Here is an 18,675-nt window from a genome sequence, read left to right on the forward strand (position 1 = left end):
ACTTATTTGACTTTAAAAAATTCACACCATTTTAAACACTGTGTGGCGCTAAATGTGAGAAAATGTTGTCGTAATTTTCAGCATGTGCTGCTTTACAAATGGTTCCCCATACTCATCATGCGCTTTTGATGACTTCATTTTGTTACCGTTTGTTAAATAAAGTGAGTGAATTCTCTAAATGTTCCAACTAGGCCAAATTCAATTAGCTAACAATGCATACTTTACCAAAGACGAGAAGTTTAATAAAACTACTATAAAATAGAAAAATACCAATGATTTACGAAATTCTTAGTAAATTAAACATGATATTCAGGGTTTAGTGTAATGCATCACATTTTAGCTAATTCTTGCAACACTTGTCAATTAAACGTCAGTACGTGTCTTTGCACAAAAGTTTCTAACAAGTCAAGAATTTGAACTTGACTTTGATTGAACTACAAAAAAAGCACATGTCATCTACTACACTTTTAGCTCTTTGTCTCTCTATGCTAGTTCTTTCTATACTAGTTACATGTGTGTTTTATACAGCACCTGAGTTCTGAGTTGTCCTGTGCAGTCTGAACGCGTTTCCCCAGCACGGATTCTACTTTGTCTCTCAGCATCTGACACAAGCAGTACTTGCTGTTGAAGGCGTGGTTGTCATAGCGCAGTGCCTGCACACATTCATACAAACCACTCTACGAAATATGCAAATGATGTTTTTTTCGGATTTCATTAAATGGTAGATGAAAAGAACACAGAATAGTTTTCAAGTATGACAGTATAGAGGAATAATTTTACCCAAAAAAACTAACAACCATACGTATTGCAATACATATACACTACCGTTCAAAAGTTTGGAGTCTCCCCAAACTTTTGAACGGTAGTGTATATGTATGTATATTATGCCCCACCCCCAAATATATGTGCCCCCCACACACACACACACACAAAAATGCATGGTATACCCCAGAAATTAAGGTGAGGCTGATTTCATGTGTGACGCGACCGTTGTCCCCCATCTCTGAATAGAGCTGCCACTCACATATTTGAGGTATTGGATCATAACATCATCGAGAGGAAGTGGTCCCTCGCTGCGAAACACTGATGGGTTCCACATTGCCGCTCGTGCCAACATGACAGATGAGGCACCTGTGGCCTCCCTGAAGGCTTGGATGTCGCCATAGCTCTTAACGAGGTCCAGGGAGCCCCCGCTAAATGAAACAATGGTGGAAATTTCAAAGAATATGATATGAGAAAATATTTACACACATACTTTATCACATCATTCCACACATACAGTGCGACACATATACAGTACCGTCTTTTAAGTTGGCATCAGTCTCTTAGTATTTTTCTTTTCCAAGAAAAATTTTGAGTTCTGAGCAAATTAAACACTTTCATGCATGCATGATGATTAAAAAAAATATATATATATATATATATTTTTTTTAACTAACCCCTACAGAGAACTCATTTAACTCACTTACTCCCATTGACAGCACTTTGCCCCTCCCTGTCAAAAGGGATTCGATGTCTAGCATTATCAATAGCACTGAAACATGAGCATTCAAACCCACTCTTCCCAATTGGAATGAATTGGAGGTCTACCACTATCAGTGGCATGTAATTAAGTAAATAATTAATATTATTTATGAGTGTTACATAGGGATATTACCTGAGTGTATTTGTTCCTATTCATTTAAATTTAATTAATCTTTCGTTTTTATTAACATTGTAATGTTTGTATAATCACACATGTATACTGTATATATAAAATACAAGAATGATTAATAATAAAAATTATATACAGTATATAATTGCTAATACTTCAGTTTTTTTTAAATGACTAAAAAAAGTCACTTGCTCCAGAAAGGGTTAAATGTCTTAAGTGTCAACTTTTGAGCTATCCACTGTTGAGCTGACCACTGCCCCTAAAAGGGTTAAAGATGCAACTCAAGTGAAGTGAAAAAAAATTAAGCTACTTTAATATCTTACTTTGCGATGACAGGGATGGACACGGCCTGGGCGACGGCTCTGATGTAGTCGCAATGGACTGGATGTCTGGGACGCTCCTCTTTGAACCTGCATGGTCACCATGACGGCATCAAGTGTACTGGCATCCTCCATTTTCTCGTTTCGGTGTCGCCACACTTTGGCAGGTTGCAGCTTACCTGCCGTGGACAGCGATGGCGGCCACACCCGTCTTCTCGATCCTCCGTGCCAAAGTCAGCGTGTCCTCCAGCTGGACGCACGTCAAGAACAATACACGAGGAAGAACAAGTAACCATTTAAGATGCATAATTGGCATTTTGACATTTGGGTTTTTAACCCTTCATATGAAAATGTATAAAAGATTAGTTTAAAAAAAGAAGAAAAAAAAAAGTCAAAATTTCTAAAAGGTCAAAAAGTGTCAGGAAAAGCAAGACACAAAGGACACGTGAAGAAGATGGCAGTATTTTGTTGTTGTTACCGAGGGTAGTATCCTGATCTTACAGGTGATGGGGACAGAGACGCCGCTCACCAAATTCTTGAGGATCTACAGGGGAACAGCATAATTTCAAAACATCAACTCAAAGTGAAACGCATTCTTTCTCCAAACACTCACCGCCTCGATCTTGTCAGGATTGGACAGAAGAGCCGCGCCCATCCCGCCCTGCAACATATCACGGTTCGCCACAGTCACAAAGATGTGTATACTATAGCAGTGATTTTCCATGGAAAGGTAAATTGGGTGGGGAGGGGGTAGGAATTAGGAAATGAATTGTGGGAGTTAATGGATTCAATTTGTGGGTGTGCGGGTGTTTGAACTACGAATCCCAAGCAAAGTAGTGCATGACTGACTGTTAATGACACAGGTTAATAACAATTTACAGAGTCTGGAAGAAAACCATAATGTCCATTTCATTCATGTACTAATTGTCATGACAGGCCTACGCTTACCCCCACGACAGTATAAGATAAGAAAATGGTAGCGCACAACACAACACGCTGGAAGTCAGGACAATTTTACACACTAAGACCAGAGATTTTACAGAGAGCGTGTCATGGTCAGTAGCAGAGTATCCATGTACAATGAATGTGATAAAATATAACATCCAGTAAATCTAGAAATTATCACATTATGAGCAACAAATTAATTGCAGTCATATGAGTTATTTCACTCATGTGTATTCCGCAAATGCATGATTTGTTTATCACGTGCCCTTTGCAAATTTATGACATTATAGCTGCTGTATAAAATGTAACCCTTGTTCCAATGTTAGATTGGTTACAAAAAATATTAACGAGAAAGTACCTGTTTTGCTTTTTATCCTTTGTTAGGCAAAAAGCTTAATTTCACAAAATTTTTTTTTTTTTGATAGACATGTGCCCATTATCGGTTTCAAAGTATACCGTGGTATAAAAACGTCAAGGTTTCAAAACGGCAAACATTTTCTGTCATACCATCCCGAAGGTATTAGCTATTTTTTATGTTCCAAAAATGTATGGAGAAAACCCTCGCTTACAGCTGCAAGGCTCAACCCTCCCCCACCGGTTGTTGCTCTGTGTCAATTAGTCAGCTGTGCTACACGATGGCTGGAGGAGGTGAAACTCCTGTTTTTTTCTCTGTGGCAACTATCTGTGTTGAGAAAGAGAGTGTGTGTATAATGTAAACATATGAGTCATACACACATGCTTTTTATGGAAAACATTTCAATTATTTTTGTTATGATGGCACTAATGTTGAGCTGTGGGTTTAGGCTTACATAAAGGATTGCATTTATTTTATTTAGAATATTTTATTGTATACTGCATTTTTAAAAAATTCTTTAACTTAACATTACACTTATGTTGCAATTGGCTATTGTTTTAAAAAATAAAAATCCTGTTCAATGGAAAAAAGTTTTTGTTTTTTTTTAAACCCAGATATCTCACGACAAATTTTAGAGCTGTACTTGCGTGATATTTTGGCTTAAGGTTATCATACCGGCACGTGCCTACATTGTGCTCTACTGCTAATAACAGAGAATGACATTTTTTTTCCAGTCAAGTGAACCACACTGTATATTAATAAAAAGATTATTTTGTAGTCCTTAAACGATTTATCAGACTCCTCTGAAACTGTTGGCAGTCCTGCTGGGGTCTTGAGGCAACTGGATTTCAGTTGTTTGCTGTAGTTGTTATTTTTCGTGTTTTCTAAGCCATTTGGCTAATATAACAGACAATCAGGCAAAATATTACAGAAAAAATAGGACAAGCAAAGCACAAGGGAGAAAAGATGCAAGTGTTGTTTAAAATAATGTTATTTGCCTTTCAAAACATTTCGTGAAAAAACGTGTGATCATATTTGAAAGCCGTACTGCATCCCAAAAGGTTATTGCAATGTCCTTCATCTAACCTTTGTGGAGTATTCTTTAGGGCAGCCCATGTTCACGTCAATGGCCGCTACATCCTTTTCTCTGAAATTAATTCAATTTTCATTTGATTAATCTGGCATATGAACATGAGACATTTTAGTTAGAACAATTAGGGATATTTCAGAACAATGAACATTTAAGGGATAAATACACATATTCAGGAATTATTACAGTAAGAGTGAGCAAGGAGAACTCACACCAGTCGGGCCACAGTGAGGGCTCGATCCGGGTCAGCGGTGCCCTGCAACACATCCAAGGCTCGTGATGACACCCAAGGAACATGCGTGTGTCTGTGTGTGTCAGTTCCTGTCTCACCATCTGGAAGACGACTCGCTGCTTCTCTTTCTCACACGTCCTGAACATGACGCGATCATCCGGAGCAACAAAATCCACCGTCTGCAAAACCTCTGCCAAACAGTACACAGACGTTCAACACACACACTTCCTCTTCCTGACGCCATCACTTACCATTCTCTAGCCTGTGACATTGCGCCATTTTGATGTCAATCAGCTCCTATGGGAAAAGTCAAACGTTTCATTATCTCCCACAGAGGATGGCTGAAGAACTAGTCATTGTTGTCCTCATCCTCACTTCACAGTAGACAACATCAGCTCCATAGTCCAGTGCCAGCAACCTCATGGGCAGTGTGCCCACCCGGACCATTGGGGCTAAAGCGGTGATGTTTGCGAAGCTTAGCCTGCCAGCCATCTCCTGTTAAGTCCCTGAATGCAGCAGCAGACCAAAGTCCACTTGAAATGTCAGCAATTCAAGATTCAGTAAAAAACTAACAAAACTAAAAATAAAAGGATGTTTTCACCCCGTGGCAGACTATAAGATGACAATTTGCACATCTTTATATTTCAGCGATTGTTAAGACCACAGATCAATCAGAAATTGAAAGACTGTCTTCTGTGGAGCAATTTTAACTATATTCCCAGTCATTTCAAAGAGATGAAAGGCGACAACACACATGCCGAAATAACACCATCGTGCCATACCTTGAGGCATCAATGTCTGCTAAGGTCAAGCTGTCCATGTCCTATTAAGTTCTGGAACGCACCACCTAAGCGCTTGTGTGGATGTAATTGACTTTCCTAGTAAACACTATACAGTACTGTATTAATTTAAAATACAGACCTAGCCGGTATATTATTGCCTAAAAAGTTGTAAAGCACAAAAATAAAAATAATTTTTTTTTTTTAAAAAGAATGAAATGAACAAGAATCTTACAAAGTTTTTCATAATGGGTCCAAATTATTTTTCGAACAGATCATGTGACTAGCACCAAAGGTGGGTAGTTACGTGTTACATGTACTCCGTTACATTTACTTGAGTAACTTTTTGAAAAAAAATGTACTTCTAAGAGTAGTTTTACTAAGCTATACTTTTTACTTTTTCTTGAGTAGATTTGTAAAGAAAAAGCGCTACTCTTACTCTACTACTTTGGGCTACACAAAAGTCGTTACATTTTTCCTCTTTATTCTACATAATATTTATTATTTTTTTTGCCAGCGATGCTAAGAGTAGAGACGTGCCTGGTATATTACCGGGGTAGCTCTACTGATTTCACCAATGAGACGTTGCAACAGTAATCACATGACTCCATTATACCAAACAGACGCAAGCTTGCCGTTCTATCTTCACACCAGCCTGTTCAATCATGTGGTGTCTTGTCATGTGGCACCGTAAAAATGTATTGAAGTATTTGGTCAAAATGACTCAAAAGCGCGGATTTTAACCTCTCTCCCAGTTTTTATTTGGCACCGACTGACCACAGAAATCCGGAGATTTGATCGTTTTAATTTCAACATAGTAATTATGAAGGAACGCTTCACTATTCAAGCTACGAACTATTTTCTCAACCAGACGACAGTCATGCTTATTTTTATTACTCTTTTCTCTCATCAGAATTCAATGATTTTTTTTTGTATTTCTTTGGCTTAATGTGGTTATGAGTTATTGTACACTATCATTATAACAATAGTCCATATACATAACTTTGTGCTCAGAAAAAATATACCCTTGTTTAAAAAAAAAAGTAATCCAACAAAAATATAAGCAGTTACTCAGAATGTTACTCATTACTTGAGTGTTCTTTTCACCAAATACTTATTGTACTTGAGTACATTTTTTGGACGACTACTTTTACTTGAGTAATATTATCCTGAAGTAACGCTACTCTTACTTGAGTAAAAATTTTGGCTACTCTACCCTCCTCTGACTAGTACCTTATTGAAATGGTCCTTTAATTTGTTCAGCCAAGACTACACCTGAGGAGACAAGATAGATATTCGGAATTTCTTTAAACCTAAGATTTCAAAAGCTTCAACAACAACTGAGCTTCAACCGAAGATTGAACTTGAAGAGTGTCAAGATTACAGTGCCTTGCAAAAGTATTCGGCCCCCTTGAACCTTGCAACCTTTCGCCACATTTCAGGCTTCAAACATAAAGATATAAAATTTTAATTTTTTGTCAAGAATCAACAACAAGTGGGACACAATCGTGAAGTGGAACAAAATTTATTGGATAAGTTAAACTTTTTTAACAAATAAAAAACTGAAAAGTGGGGCGTGCAATATTATTCGGCCCCCTTGCGTTAATACTTTGTAGCGCCACCTTTTGCTCCAATTACAGCTGCAAGTCGCTTGGGGTATGTTTCTATCAGTTTTGCACATCGAGAGACTGACATTCTTGCCCATTCTTCCTTGCAAAACAGCTCCAGCTCAGTGAGGTTGGATGGAGAGTGTTTGTGAACAGCAGTCTTCAGCTCTTTCCACAGATTCTCCATTGGATTCAGGTCTGGACTTTGACTTGGCCATTCTAACACCTGGATACGTTTATTTTTGAACCATTCCATTGTAGATTTGGCTTTATGTTTTGGATCATTGTCCTGTTGGAAGATAAATCTCCGTCCCAGTCTCAGGTCTTGTGCAGATACCAACAGGTTTTCTTCCAGAATGTTCCTGTATTTGGCTGCATCCATCTTCCCGTCAATTTTAACCATCTTCCCTGTCCCTGCTGAAGAAAAGCAGGCCCAAACCATGATGCTGCCACCACCATGTTTGACAGTGGGGATGGTGTGTTCAGGGTGATGAGCTGTGTTGCTTTTAAGCCAAACATATCGTTTTGCATTGTGGCCAAAAAGTTCAATTTTGGTTTCATCTGACCAGAGCACCTTCTTCCACATGTTTGGTGTGTCTCCCAGGTGGCTTGTGGCAAACTTTAAACGAGACTTTTTATGGATATCTTTGAGGAATGGCTTTCTTCTTGCCAGTCTTCCATAAAGGCCAGATTTGTCCAGTGTACGACTGATTGTTGTCCTATGGACAGACTCTCCCACCTCAGCTGTAGATCTCTGCAGTTCATCCAGAGTGATCATGGGCCTCTTGGCTGCATCTCTGATCAGTTTTCTCCTTGTTTGAGAAGAAAGTTTGGAAGGACGGCCGGGTCTTGGTAGATTTGCAGTGGTCTGATGCTCCTTCCATTTCAATATGATGGCTTGCACAGTGCTCCTTGAGATGTTTAAAGCTTGGGAAATCTTTTTGTATCCAAATCCGGCTTTAAACTTCTCCACAACAGTATCTCAGACCTGCCTGGTGTGTTCCTTGGTTTTCATAATGCTCTCTGCACTTTAAACAGAACCCTGAGACTATCACAGAGCAGGTGCATTTATACGGAGACTTGATTACACACAGGTGGATTCTATTTATCATCATCGGTCATTTAGGACAACATTGGATCATTCAGAGATCCTCACTGAACTTCTGGAGTGTGTTTGCTGCACTGAAAGTAAAGCGGCCGAATAATATTGCACGCCCCACTTTTCAGTTTTTTATTTGTTAAAAAAGTTTAAATTATCCAATAAATGTTGTTCCACTTCACGATTGTGTCCCACTTGTTGTTGATTCTTGACAAAAAAATTAAATTTCATATCTTTATGTTTGAAGCCTGAAATGTGGCAAAAGGTTGCAAGATTCAAGGGGGCCGAATACTTTTGCAAGGCACTGTATATACTGTATATATGGCGGAAAACCCTCAGGTGACTTTAAGTTTCGCTCTGAGTCCCCCAATTTGGCCAAATTTCAAAACTGTCCTATATGCACGTGTGATACATCATTGGAAAGCTTAAAATCTCAATTTTCTGGGTGAAGAAAAATGTTTGAACAGGAGGGCATTCAAAAATATATAAATAAATAAACAGTGTAACCCAAACTGGAGGTGAGGAGAGAGCACAATTATTTTGCCATGATTTTAACGAAATATTTTCACGTACTTACCTTGTTTCGACCCAAAAACTCCATGTAGCACGTATCACCGAATGTCAAGACACAGCTGTAAATGGCCACTGCTGGATTTTATGAGTGAAACAAGGTAATATAACAACGGTCGCGATGCAGAAATCGCAGACATCAAGGAGTGGTTGAGATGTTCTTTTTCATATATTTACCCTTTGACACATTTTTTTTTTCTTCAATTTTCTTCTTTCGGATCGCTTATTTCTCATCTAACATATTGAGGAAAATACGACAGTAACAAAAAAAAAACAAAAACAAAAAAAAAATACAATTAAGCGATAGTTATGAGGTAGATATCCGTGACTTATTTACAGACACCATTTTTTTCATTGTGACATAATTTGTTTAAAAGTTTAAAATATGCAAGTGAATAATTTTTTAAAGTCTTTTTTAGTATATTAGAAATATTAGACATCAATTAATGATTCTAAACTAAAAATGACAGGCATTTTGAATAATAAATATAATTACTCCCCTTCCACGACGTCTGTAAACGGGGTTTTCCAGGGTAAAATGGACAAATAAGAAATAGTTGGGGAACTTAATGCGCCATGAATCTGCTATGGCAACATATGGACATATTGTTCTATCAAACACAACAGTTCTTTTGGCTTAAAATACAGCAGTTTATTTTAAAGAGGGGAGCAAGAGCAGAAACTGCTTTTTCAGTCTGCTTCAGTCGGAATGTGTTCTCCGCCATATATACAGTATATATATATATATATATATATATATATATATATACATATATACACACACACACACACTCACCGGCCACTTTATTAGGTACACCATGCTAGTAACTGGTTGAACCCCCTTTTGCCTTCAGAACTGCCTCAATTCTTCATGGCATAGATTCAACAAGGTGCTGGAAGCATTCCTCAGAGAGTTTGGTCCATATTGACATGATGGTATCACACAGTTGGTGCAGATTTGTCGGCTGCACATCCATGATGTGAATCTCCTGTTCCACCACATCCCAGAGATGCTCTATTGGATTGAGATCTAGTGACTGTGGAGGCCATTTGAGTACAGTGAACTCATTGTCATGTTCAAGAAACCAGTCTGAGATGATTCCTGCTTTATGACATGGCGCATTATCCTGCTGAAAGTAGCCATCAGAAGTTGGGTACATTGTGGTCATAAAGGGATGGACATGGTCAGCAACAATACTCAGGTAGGCTGTGGCGTTTCAACGATGCTCAATTGGTACCAAGGGGCCAAAGAGTGCCAAGAAAATATTCCCCACACCATTACACCACCACCACCAGCCTAAACCGTTGATACCTAAATGCACTGAGTTGCCGCCATGTGATTGGCTGATTAGAAATTAAGTGTTAACAAGCAGTTGGACAGGTGTACCTAATGAAGTGCCTGTGAGTGTATATACTGTATATAGGCTATATATGTTGCAAGTTAATTTTATTGCTGACACTGCATTTTGGGGTCATCAACATGTTTTGCCCCACCTCCCACAAAACTCAAACTCGCCTATGATGTCAATTTGTTTTTTTTTTTTCCCAGCAACTGTAAAATTACCAGTGGCGCCTCCAGAAATTTTTCATAGGGGTGGCCAGATGGGGCCACTTAAAATCTTGGGGTGGCCAAAACTAAAAGCCATAATTTCAGGTTTTCATTATATTATTGCAGTAAAAAGGTCAGGGGAAAACTATCAGAAAGACTTAAGGACACGGCTACAGATATACTTTGGTGTATTGTGTAATATTTGAAGTTACTAATGATTTAATGTGCATAGTCCATAACTGTCCAGTCAACATTTTGAGTTCCACAACAATTCGGTTTTATTGTGTTATGTATTTATCAGGCATAAGGTGTACATTTAACTAGGGCTGTCAAACGATTAAAAACTTTAATCGAGTTAATCACATCTTAAAAATGAATTCATCATAATTAATCGCAATTCAAACGATCTCTAAAATATGCCATATTTTTCTGTAAATTATTGTTGGAATGGAAAGATAAGACAAGATATACATTCAACATACTGTACATAAGTACTGTATTTGTTTATTATAACAATAAATCCACAAGATGGCATTAACATTATTAACATTCTTTCTGTGAAAGTGATCCACAGATAGAAAGACTTGTAATTTTTAAAGGATAAATGTGAGTTTGTATATTGTGACAAAATATTGCCATCTAGTGTATCTGTTGAGCTTTCAGTAAATGATACTGTAACGACTTAACTGTTCTGCCCAAATGCATGATGGTAAGTGGTGCAACCATGACTGTGTGTGGTGGCTGCAAATGCTGTATCTTCTCTGCGTTGGGTACACTACAGGGTGTTAAGAAAAAGATCAACTCCTGTCATTCTTCCCCACGTTGCTTCCCACAATATTTATAGTTGCTGTGAGAGAGATGACAAAGCTTTTGCCAATTAAAAGCACGGCCCCAATGAATGTTTGTATCTACTCCACTCGCTCGACACTGCCTCTTATCTCTGTATATAAGTAAAACGGCGCCATTGTAGGCTGTTTGTGGCAATGCATGAATGAGTCGTACCGCGAATGCGTTAATTGCGATAAATATTTTCACGTGATTAATTAATAAAATTAACTACCGCCCGTTAACGCGATAAATTTGACAGCCCTACATTTGACAAAACAAAATAAATGCATTCATTTGGGATGAAATGCATAACTGATGCTACAACAGTCTAACGATATACTGGCAAGCGGGGTGGCCAGTGGGGTGGCCAACCAATTTATAGGGGTGGCCGTGGCCACCCCCTGGTGGCGCCACTGAAAATTACCCTACTAAAAGTGAGTAAATTAGACTTCTTTTCATTGGCTGCCATGTGACGCTGCTAGACGTCCAATCTAATCGCTGCCAGCCTCCCAGTCAAAACAGATTTGACGTCTAGAACCGTCACTGGCAGTGAATCAAGTATGGCAATTCACATTCAGCAATCCCGGTTTATACGAATTGGACGTCTATCGTTGTCAATGGCAGGCAAGGAGTTAATGCGATGAAATGGAAGAAAACCGAATGCCGAATAACTGCGTTATGACAAAACTTGTGATGAAAATCGAACTAGAAATAGAACTTTTCTGAATGGAGTTTGGTGGATCAGTGCTAGCACTTTACTACACCGACGGAGGGGGAAGCCAACACCGAATCGGACAGATTGCACAAAATAATGTTGACAAAAGTCTAGAATCAGTTGTTAGAAACTCACCTACATGTAAAATGTCAAATGTAGCACAAACACGGCAATCAGCGGCGTACTCGTGCAGCTTCTTGACGCGTGCGATTTACTTCCTGTTCAGATGACGTCATCATACGCTGGTATAGATCCGCAGCACATAGAGCCGACTAGGAGTAGGGAAACAGGCTGCTCACTTGACTAATCTACTGCCAGTTGTACTAGTATAATAAATACATTTAAATGCTTGTCATTTAAAAGTGGGGACATCCATTAAATTTTGAAAAGCATGAACACCATTGAAATGTGCTCCATTTATTGTCTCTGTACAGTTACCTTTGGAAAAGGTGCTATCCAAACTTATGCGTAAGAACAGTGTTGCGTTGGCTTCACAAATTTACAAGGGGAAAAAATGGGAAATGACTTCACAGCACAGAACCAATTCAGTCAGAATCTCCATACTGACCCATATTTAATTGAATAGGCTATATACATACATAGAAAAGACACTTTTTAGATGTAGTCATATCTAATTCTAGTCAGTCAGTCAATCGAATTAAAAAATGAAATAAAATACACCCTACTAAAAACAACAGCTTGTGAGCCGATGCATATGCTGTTTTTCTTTACTCTTTACTGGGACTTTATTTTCACTGGCTAATTAATTGGACACGTGACCTAGCTAATTTTGCTGGTGAGCCGAGTTGGCTTTGCATTGGCCAGAGGGCTGATTCCCACCGACAGCATTAGCATAATCTGAGATGGCCAAGGTAAATTACCCACTTTTACTCTTTGTTAAATTGTTTTTTATTTAATAAAAAAAAATACAGAAGTAATGTGTGTACAGTCTTATGAAAAAGTACCTGAACCTTTTGGAATTTCTCACAGTATTGCATAAAATCACCATCAAATGTGATCTGATCTTTGTCAAAATGACACAGATGAAAAAAACCCTGTCTGCTTTAACTAAAACCACCCAAAAATTTATGAGTTATCATATTTTAATGAGAATAGCATGCAAACAATGACAGAAGAGGAAAAAATAAGTAAGTGAACCCTCTGGCTAAGGAGACTTAAAGAGCAATTGAAACCAATTTTTACCAAACAATTTCAGTCAGGTGTGTACCCGATGAGTGGTTTAAAGCTGCCCTGCCCACTATAAAACACACACCTGGTAAGAATTGACTTGATGAGAAGAATTGTCTGATGTGCATCATGGCTCGGTCAAAAGAGCTGTCTGAAGACCTGCGATCAAGGATTTTTGATTTGTGTGAAACTGGGAAAGGATACAAAACCATCTCTAAAAGTCTGGATGTTCATCAGTCGAGAGTCAAACAAGTTCTCTACAAATGGAGGGAGTTTGGCACTGTTGCTTCTCTCCAAAGGAGAGGCCGTCCACCAAATATGACGCCAAGAGTTCAGCGCCGAATACCCAGGGAGGTAAAAAAGAACCATAGAGTGTCTGCTAAAGACTTTCATAAATCACTGGCACATTTCATTATCTCTGTGCACACATCAACTATATGTAAAACTATGGCCAAGAATGTTGTTCATGGGAGGACTCCACGGAGGAAGCCACTGCTGTCTCAAAAAACATTGTTGCTCGTTTAATGTTCGCAAAAAGGCAATTAAACACTCAAGATGTTTTGGCAAAATATTTTGTGGACTGATGAAACCAAAGTTGAATTGTTTGGGAGTAACACACAACGTCATGTGTGAAGGAAAAATAAAACAGCTCACCAACATCAACACCTCATCCCCACCATGAAGCATGGTGGAGGGAGCATCATGATTTGGGGCCGTTTGCTGCCTCAGGGCCTGGACAACTTGCCATCATTAATGGAAGAATGAATCTAAAAGTTTATCAGGATGTTTTGCAGGAAAACCTGAGGCCGTCTGTCAGACAGTTGAAGCTACTGTAAATAGAGGATGGATGCTGCAACAAGACAATGATCCAAAACAGAGAAATAAATCAACTTCAGAATGGTTTCAGAAGAACAAAATACATGTTTTGGAGTGGCAGAGTCCAAATCCAGACTTGAACCCCATTAAGATGCTTTGGCATGACCTAAAGACAGTGATTCATGTCAGACATCCCAGGAATCTGACTGAACTACAGCAGTTTTGTAGAGAAGAACGTGCCAATAGTAGTCCTGGTCGATGTGCCAGACTGATCTGCAGCTACAGGAAGCATCTTGTTGAAGTTATTGCTGCCTGGGGGGAGGGGCACAAAATATCAAATGAGATGGTTCACTTACTTATTTTTCCCCCTTCTGTCATTGTTTGCATACTATCCTCATCAAAATATGAAAACCTATAAATGTTTGAGTGGTTTTAGTTAAAGCAGACAGTTTTTTCATCTGCATGATTTTGACAAAGATCAGCTCATATTTGATTATTTTATGCAGAAATGTGAGAAATTCCAAAAGGTTCAGATACTTTTTCATACCACTGCATATAATATACAGTATATAATGACAGGCAGAACAATTAAATGCTCTTTCACTGGATGCCAGAAGGTACAATGAACCTGTGTACGCATCTGTTACCATTCAACTAACAGGCCCACATTTAATCTTAAATTTGCCTATTTGTGAGTAGCTTGAAACAATATTGTTATTTACAGTGTATCATAAAAGTGAGTACACCCCTCGCATTTCTGCAGATATTTGAGTATATCTTTTCATGGGACAACACTGACAAAATGACACTTTGACACAATGAAAAGCAGTCTGTGTGCAGCTTAAATAATAGAGTTAATTTATTTTCCCCTCAAAATAACTTAAAATATAGCCATTAATATCTAAACCCCTGGCAACAAAAGCGAGTACACCCCTTAGAAACTACGTACATCCCTAAATGTCCAAATTGAGTACTGCTGGTCATTTTCCCTCCAAAATGTCATGTGACTCGTTACAGGAGTGCTGTCTGCATTGGTGCTGAGATTGAAGAGGTGGGGGGTCAGCCTGTTAGTGCTGAGACCATACGCCGCACTCTAAAATTATTAAATTGGTGTGCATGGCTGTCACCCCAGGAGGAAGCCTCTTCTGAAGACGGTACACAAGAAAGCCCGCCCGTCGGGCTTTCTTGTGTACCAAACTCTATTATATAAGCTGCACACAGAGTACTTTTCATGGTGTTAAAGTGTCATTTTGTCAGTGATGCCTCATGAAAAGATATACTTAAATATCTGCAGAAATGCGAGGGGTGTACTCACTTTTGTGATACACTGTATGTACAGTATATTATACTTTTCATAACATTTTTGTTGGGTGGTGTGGTGTGACACTTTTCAAGTGTAAAATAGTTTCTGAAACTCAATAAGGTCTACATGATGTGGCTAATTAATTTGGCTAGCCATCTGGTGAATTGGGGCACCTAAGTTAGCAGTCTAACGCGGACTAAAAGATGTCTCGAAAGCAGAATAATTTAATCTTTTTCTGCATTTCAATGTCTGGTAAAAGAGTTTTTTTTTTTTCTCAAGAAACTTGACTGATGAGACATCAGCGGCCTTCACAAGAATGCTATGAGACTTCTTTCTATTCCAGAAGAGAAGAGGCTGGAGAAACAAGTTGAATGTTGGGTTTTGTGAAAAAAGTCTGTAAGGAAGAGTAGATGTCCAGTCTTCTGAAGTCCATAAATGTCACACAGGGATGCTCCCACAAACAGTAGGATGAGGTGCGTGCATGGAATCTTAAACACAGGTGTGCTAGCTTGGATTTTTAGGAGTTAAGAGACAAACTGGACGATGGCTCTTTCCACTCAGAAGTCTCAGTCATCTCGATGGGGTCCAACTGAGGAAAGACCACGAAACACAACATCTGGCCCACGGATGTCACCGTCTCTGCATAACAACAACAACAATAGGATTGCATTACAAACAAACTGCAATCATTTATTGTGCTTTTTGTTACGTTATATAAACAAGCATTGAATGTTTAAATCTCTGGTACAAGTTTGTTTTGTAAAAACCCTTAAAAAATGAACCTAAACTGGCTTTTTCAAACCAAAATGACAGATTTCTTTTCTTTTCTTTTTTTTAAAATGGAAATTACATGTTGCAAAGACAAAATAACTTCAGAGGTTGAAATTTTTAAAAAATGAGGCATGACTCATATCTGTACGCCTCCTAATGCAAAGACGTGAAACTTCTAATTTCTTGCAATTTGGCATAATCCTTGTCTTGTATATGTGTTCCCAAAATGGTGAACATTAGACAAAATCGCATGGACAAGTCTGTCTTTGAGGCCTACCGGGAGTAAAAGTTTGCATAGAGGGGATGTTTCTCGCCAAAATGTCTTCCTGTCTTTTCAGGATTGGCTTTTTAAGACTTTTTTGATAGTCCATTTATGATGGAGATGTGTACTAATTGTCTTGTATTATATCCAAGTGACGGTGAATTGGAAAAAAACCCCAAAAAACTTAATTCCACAAATTAATATTTGAAAGATCCAAAGAAACGAGCCTTTGTTCGCCATATAAGGCGTACAACCCCAATTCCAATGAAGTTGGGACGTTCTGTAAAAGACAAGTAAAAATAGCATACAATCAGTGGCGTGCAAAGACAATTTGGGGGGCAGGTGATCAGAGGGGAAAAACAGGCACTTTTTGCAGCGTATGAATCTGCCAGCCCGGCACCTCGTTAGGACAATGTGAATTAATAAAAGAAAGAAAATACATTGCAGATGTATTACATAACTACATTTTTATTTATATATTTAAATAAAAAGTAACCCATTCCAAACTCACAAAGCACTTTAATTTTCAATTTTTTTCCCATTCTTCTCATTTTGAGGCATGATTGTTGCTGCAAGTAGTAAATATAAAAAAACAAAAACAAACAAACAAACAACATGAGCAATATAAATAAGCCTGCTTGGTGACATTACAACAGGGCACACACACTACCCATCTAATTTTATGTTTGGCATTTAGCAAATAAATGATGCTTATAGCCTGTTTTAATCTGTATTTCTGTTATAACAGTGTTTTTGTGTGCCCATACTCAAATGAGGCAGCCTACAGTTTTCTTGAAGCTCAGTCACTTTGTACTACAACTACACACTTAGTTTCACTTCCTTCAGGTGAGTTTCAAGTATATATTTTTTGTGTGCGTTTATTTTGATTCTTATTAGTTTTTGTTAAGCAGCAACATTCTCCCGAAGTAGCAGTACTGCTAGTACTAAACACATGACTAAATATTGAGCTATATGTAATCCGTAACTATGTGCAGCCCCTTTAAGAGACAGATGTGCCGCCTTCGTGTTCGCGCTGCGCGTTCACGTTGACAAATATGATGGGCAGTTGGGGCACACAGGAGGTGCGTTTCTGCGTTTGAACGAAAGAGGACGCTCTCACAGTGATTATAGCTGCGGCGCGTGGGGGGCACACGCACAAGGGCGTAGGTTTGGTTTTATTGTTGGTAGGGACGATATAACAGCATAACCTGCATATACACTTTTTGCTGGGGACGGGACATGTATGAGACCAAACATATTTGGTGAACTGGGGTCAGGGCTACACTTCTCACCAATATGAACCGAATTAATTGATAGGCTAAATGATTAATGCAAAATAAATCTGTATTGATCTATACTAACGTTCACACTGCAAATTTATAACGTCTTAATCTGATATTTTTTGTTAAATCTAGTCAAATATTTTCTCTAATCTTGTTTTCAGTGTTAAAGCCTAGTTAACAGATGAATGCATCAGATTATTCCACTTACTTTAAGTAAACATTACTATTTATTCGTATTGAGCCCATACATCTAAAAATTGGTCATTTGTCACCTAAATCAAGAAAAAATTGCTTTCAAATAATGTTTTGAACAATATTCTTGCATTAAGAACATTTCTGACAAACAAGTTTTTCTTTTATATATACAAATATACAAACTTTATGCTGAAAATAAGTCTGTTAACCTTATTTTCAGCTAGCTGTTTTTCTTATGTGAAGAAATCTAAGTGAGTAAAATTGACTTGAAGCATTGTAGCAGATGCAAAATTAGTGGTGTGTTCCCCACCTCCACAATATTGACGTCTTTTTACATTACTTCTACATTCTACATTCTAATATCCCTTGTCGTCGAAGGGGGCTGGGGAGGCGGCATGTTGTATTTCTGTAGGGCTGTGAATGTGTGTGAATGAGGGAAAAATGGACTGGCACATTCAGCGAGTGAAAAAGGGTCAATGTAAGTCTGAACATAATGAAAGTACTGTAATTCGCTTAATAATGGTAGGATCAATTCTTTCCTCACAACATATAGGAAGACAATCTAAATGACCTATATAACTGAAGTCATACTGCAAATAAGGTTGCTTAAAAGTTGGTGGGGATAATTTCAGCATCCTTAAAAGTTGGTAGTGTTATGTCCCCACCGTCCCTATGCAAACCTACGCCCTTGCACATGCACTACTAACATAATAATGATCATAACTTAATAACCTTGATATTGGCACTTGCTCGGTTAAGAGGGCAAGGGCCAGTGCTTGTGCATCACCTGGCGTCTATATGTGCATGCCAGTGCATACATTAATATACAATTACTTTCTAACCTATACACCAGGGGTCATGAATTAAAAATCCTGTGGGTCCGAAATTTAAAAATTACAACAATCTCGGGTCAGTAAATATTTTTAATGCTTCTTTTTTTCCAAAAAGATACAAATGAATTTTCACGCAGCCATGCTGATAATTACAACATTCAAAAATGTAAATAAAATATAAAAGGTGCAAAAAACTAAAAAAGTGCTTTAATTGAATCATTAAATAGCAACATAAGAGCATGTTAAAGACTTCTTTTTTTAATTGTGGATGCTGACAGGGG

At 38.2% G+C, this 18,675-nt stretch overlaps 2 protein-coding genes across 3 annotated transcripts in view; both read right to left on the reverse strand.

The window, feature by feature from the left end:
• dus2 (dihydrouridine synthase 2) overlaps nt 1-12,022 on the reverse strand; it is a 42,611-nt gene extending 30,589 nt beyond the window's left edge. Inside the window, exons 1-12 of one of the 2 annotated variants that reach the window (XM_057836270.1) lie at nt 11,879-12,022; nt 4,972-5,102; nt 4,848-4,893; nt 4,695-4,786; nt 4,577-4,620; nt 4,361-4,421; nt 2,588-2,635; nt 2,453-2,518; nt 2,154-2,224; nt 1,978-2,064; nt 1,025-1,193; nt 532-653 (exon numbers count right to left, since the gene is read on the reverse strand). In XM_057836270.1, coding sequence (XP_057692253.1) covers nt 532-653; nt 1,025-1,193; nt 1,978-2,064; nt 2,154-2,224; nt 2,453-2,518; nt 2,588-2,635; nt 4,361-4,421; nt 4,577-4,620; nt 4,695-4,786; nt 4,848-4,893; nt 4,972-5,088 — 923 coding nt within the window. In that variant the 5' untranslated portion in view covers nt 5,089-5,102; nt 11,879-12,022. The remainder of the gene's footprint in view (nt 1-531; nt 654-1,024; nt 1,194-1,977; nt 2,065-2,153; nt 2,225-2,452; nt 2,519-2,587; nt 2,636-4,360; nt 4,422-4,576; nt 4,621-4,694; nt 4,787-4,847; nt 4,894-4,971; nt 5,103-11,878) is intronic. The other variant, XM_057836271.1, reaches the window with a different exon arrangement.
• Nucleotides 12,023-15,080: 3,058 nt separating this feature from the next.
• The window catches only part of slc7a10b (solute carrier family 7 member 10b), a 91,756-nt gene continuing 88,161 nt past the window's right edge, over nt 15,081-18,675 (reverse strand). The window contains exon 11 of the mRNA XM_057836272.1: nt 15,081-15,689. Coding sequence (XP_057692255.1) covers nt 15,568-15,689 — 122 coding nt within the window. The 3' untranslated portion in view covers nt 15,081-15,567. The remainder of the gene's footprint in view (nt 15,690-18,675) is intronic.

This window comes from Corythoichthys intestinalis, chromosome 5 (assembly GCF_030265065.1).
Source record: "Corythoichthys intestinalis isolate RoL2023-P3 chromosome 5, ASM3026506v1, whole genome shotgun sequence".
Taxonomy (NCBI): Eukaryota; Metazoa; Chordata; class Actinopteri; order Syngnathiformes; family Syngnathidae; genus Corythoichthys; species Corythoichthys intestinalis.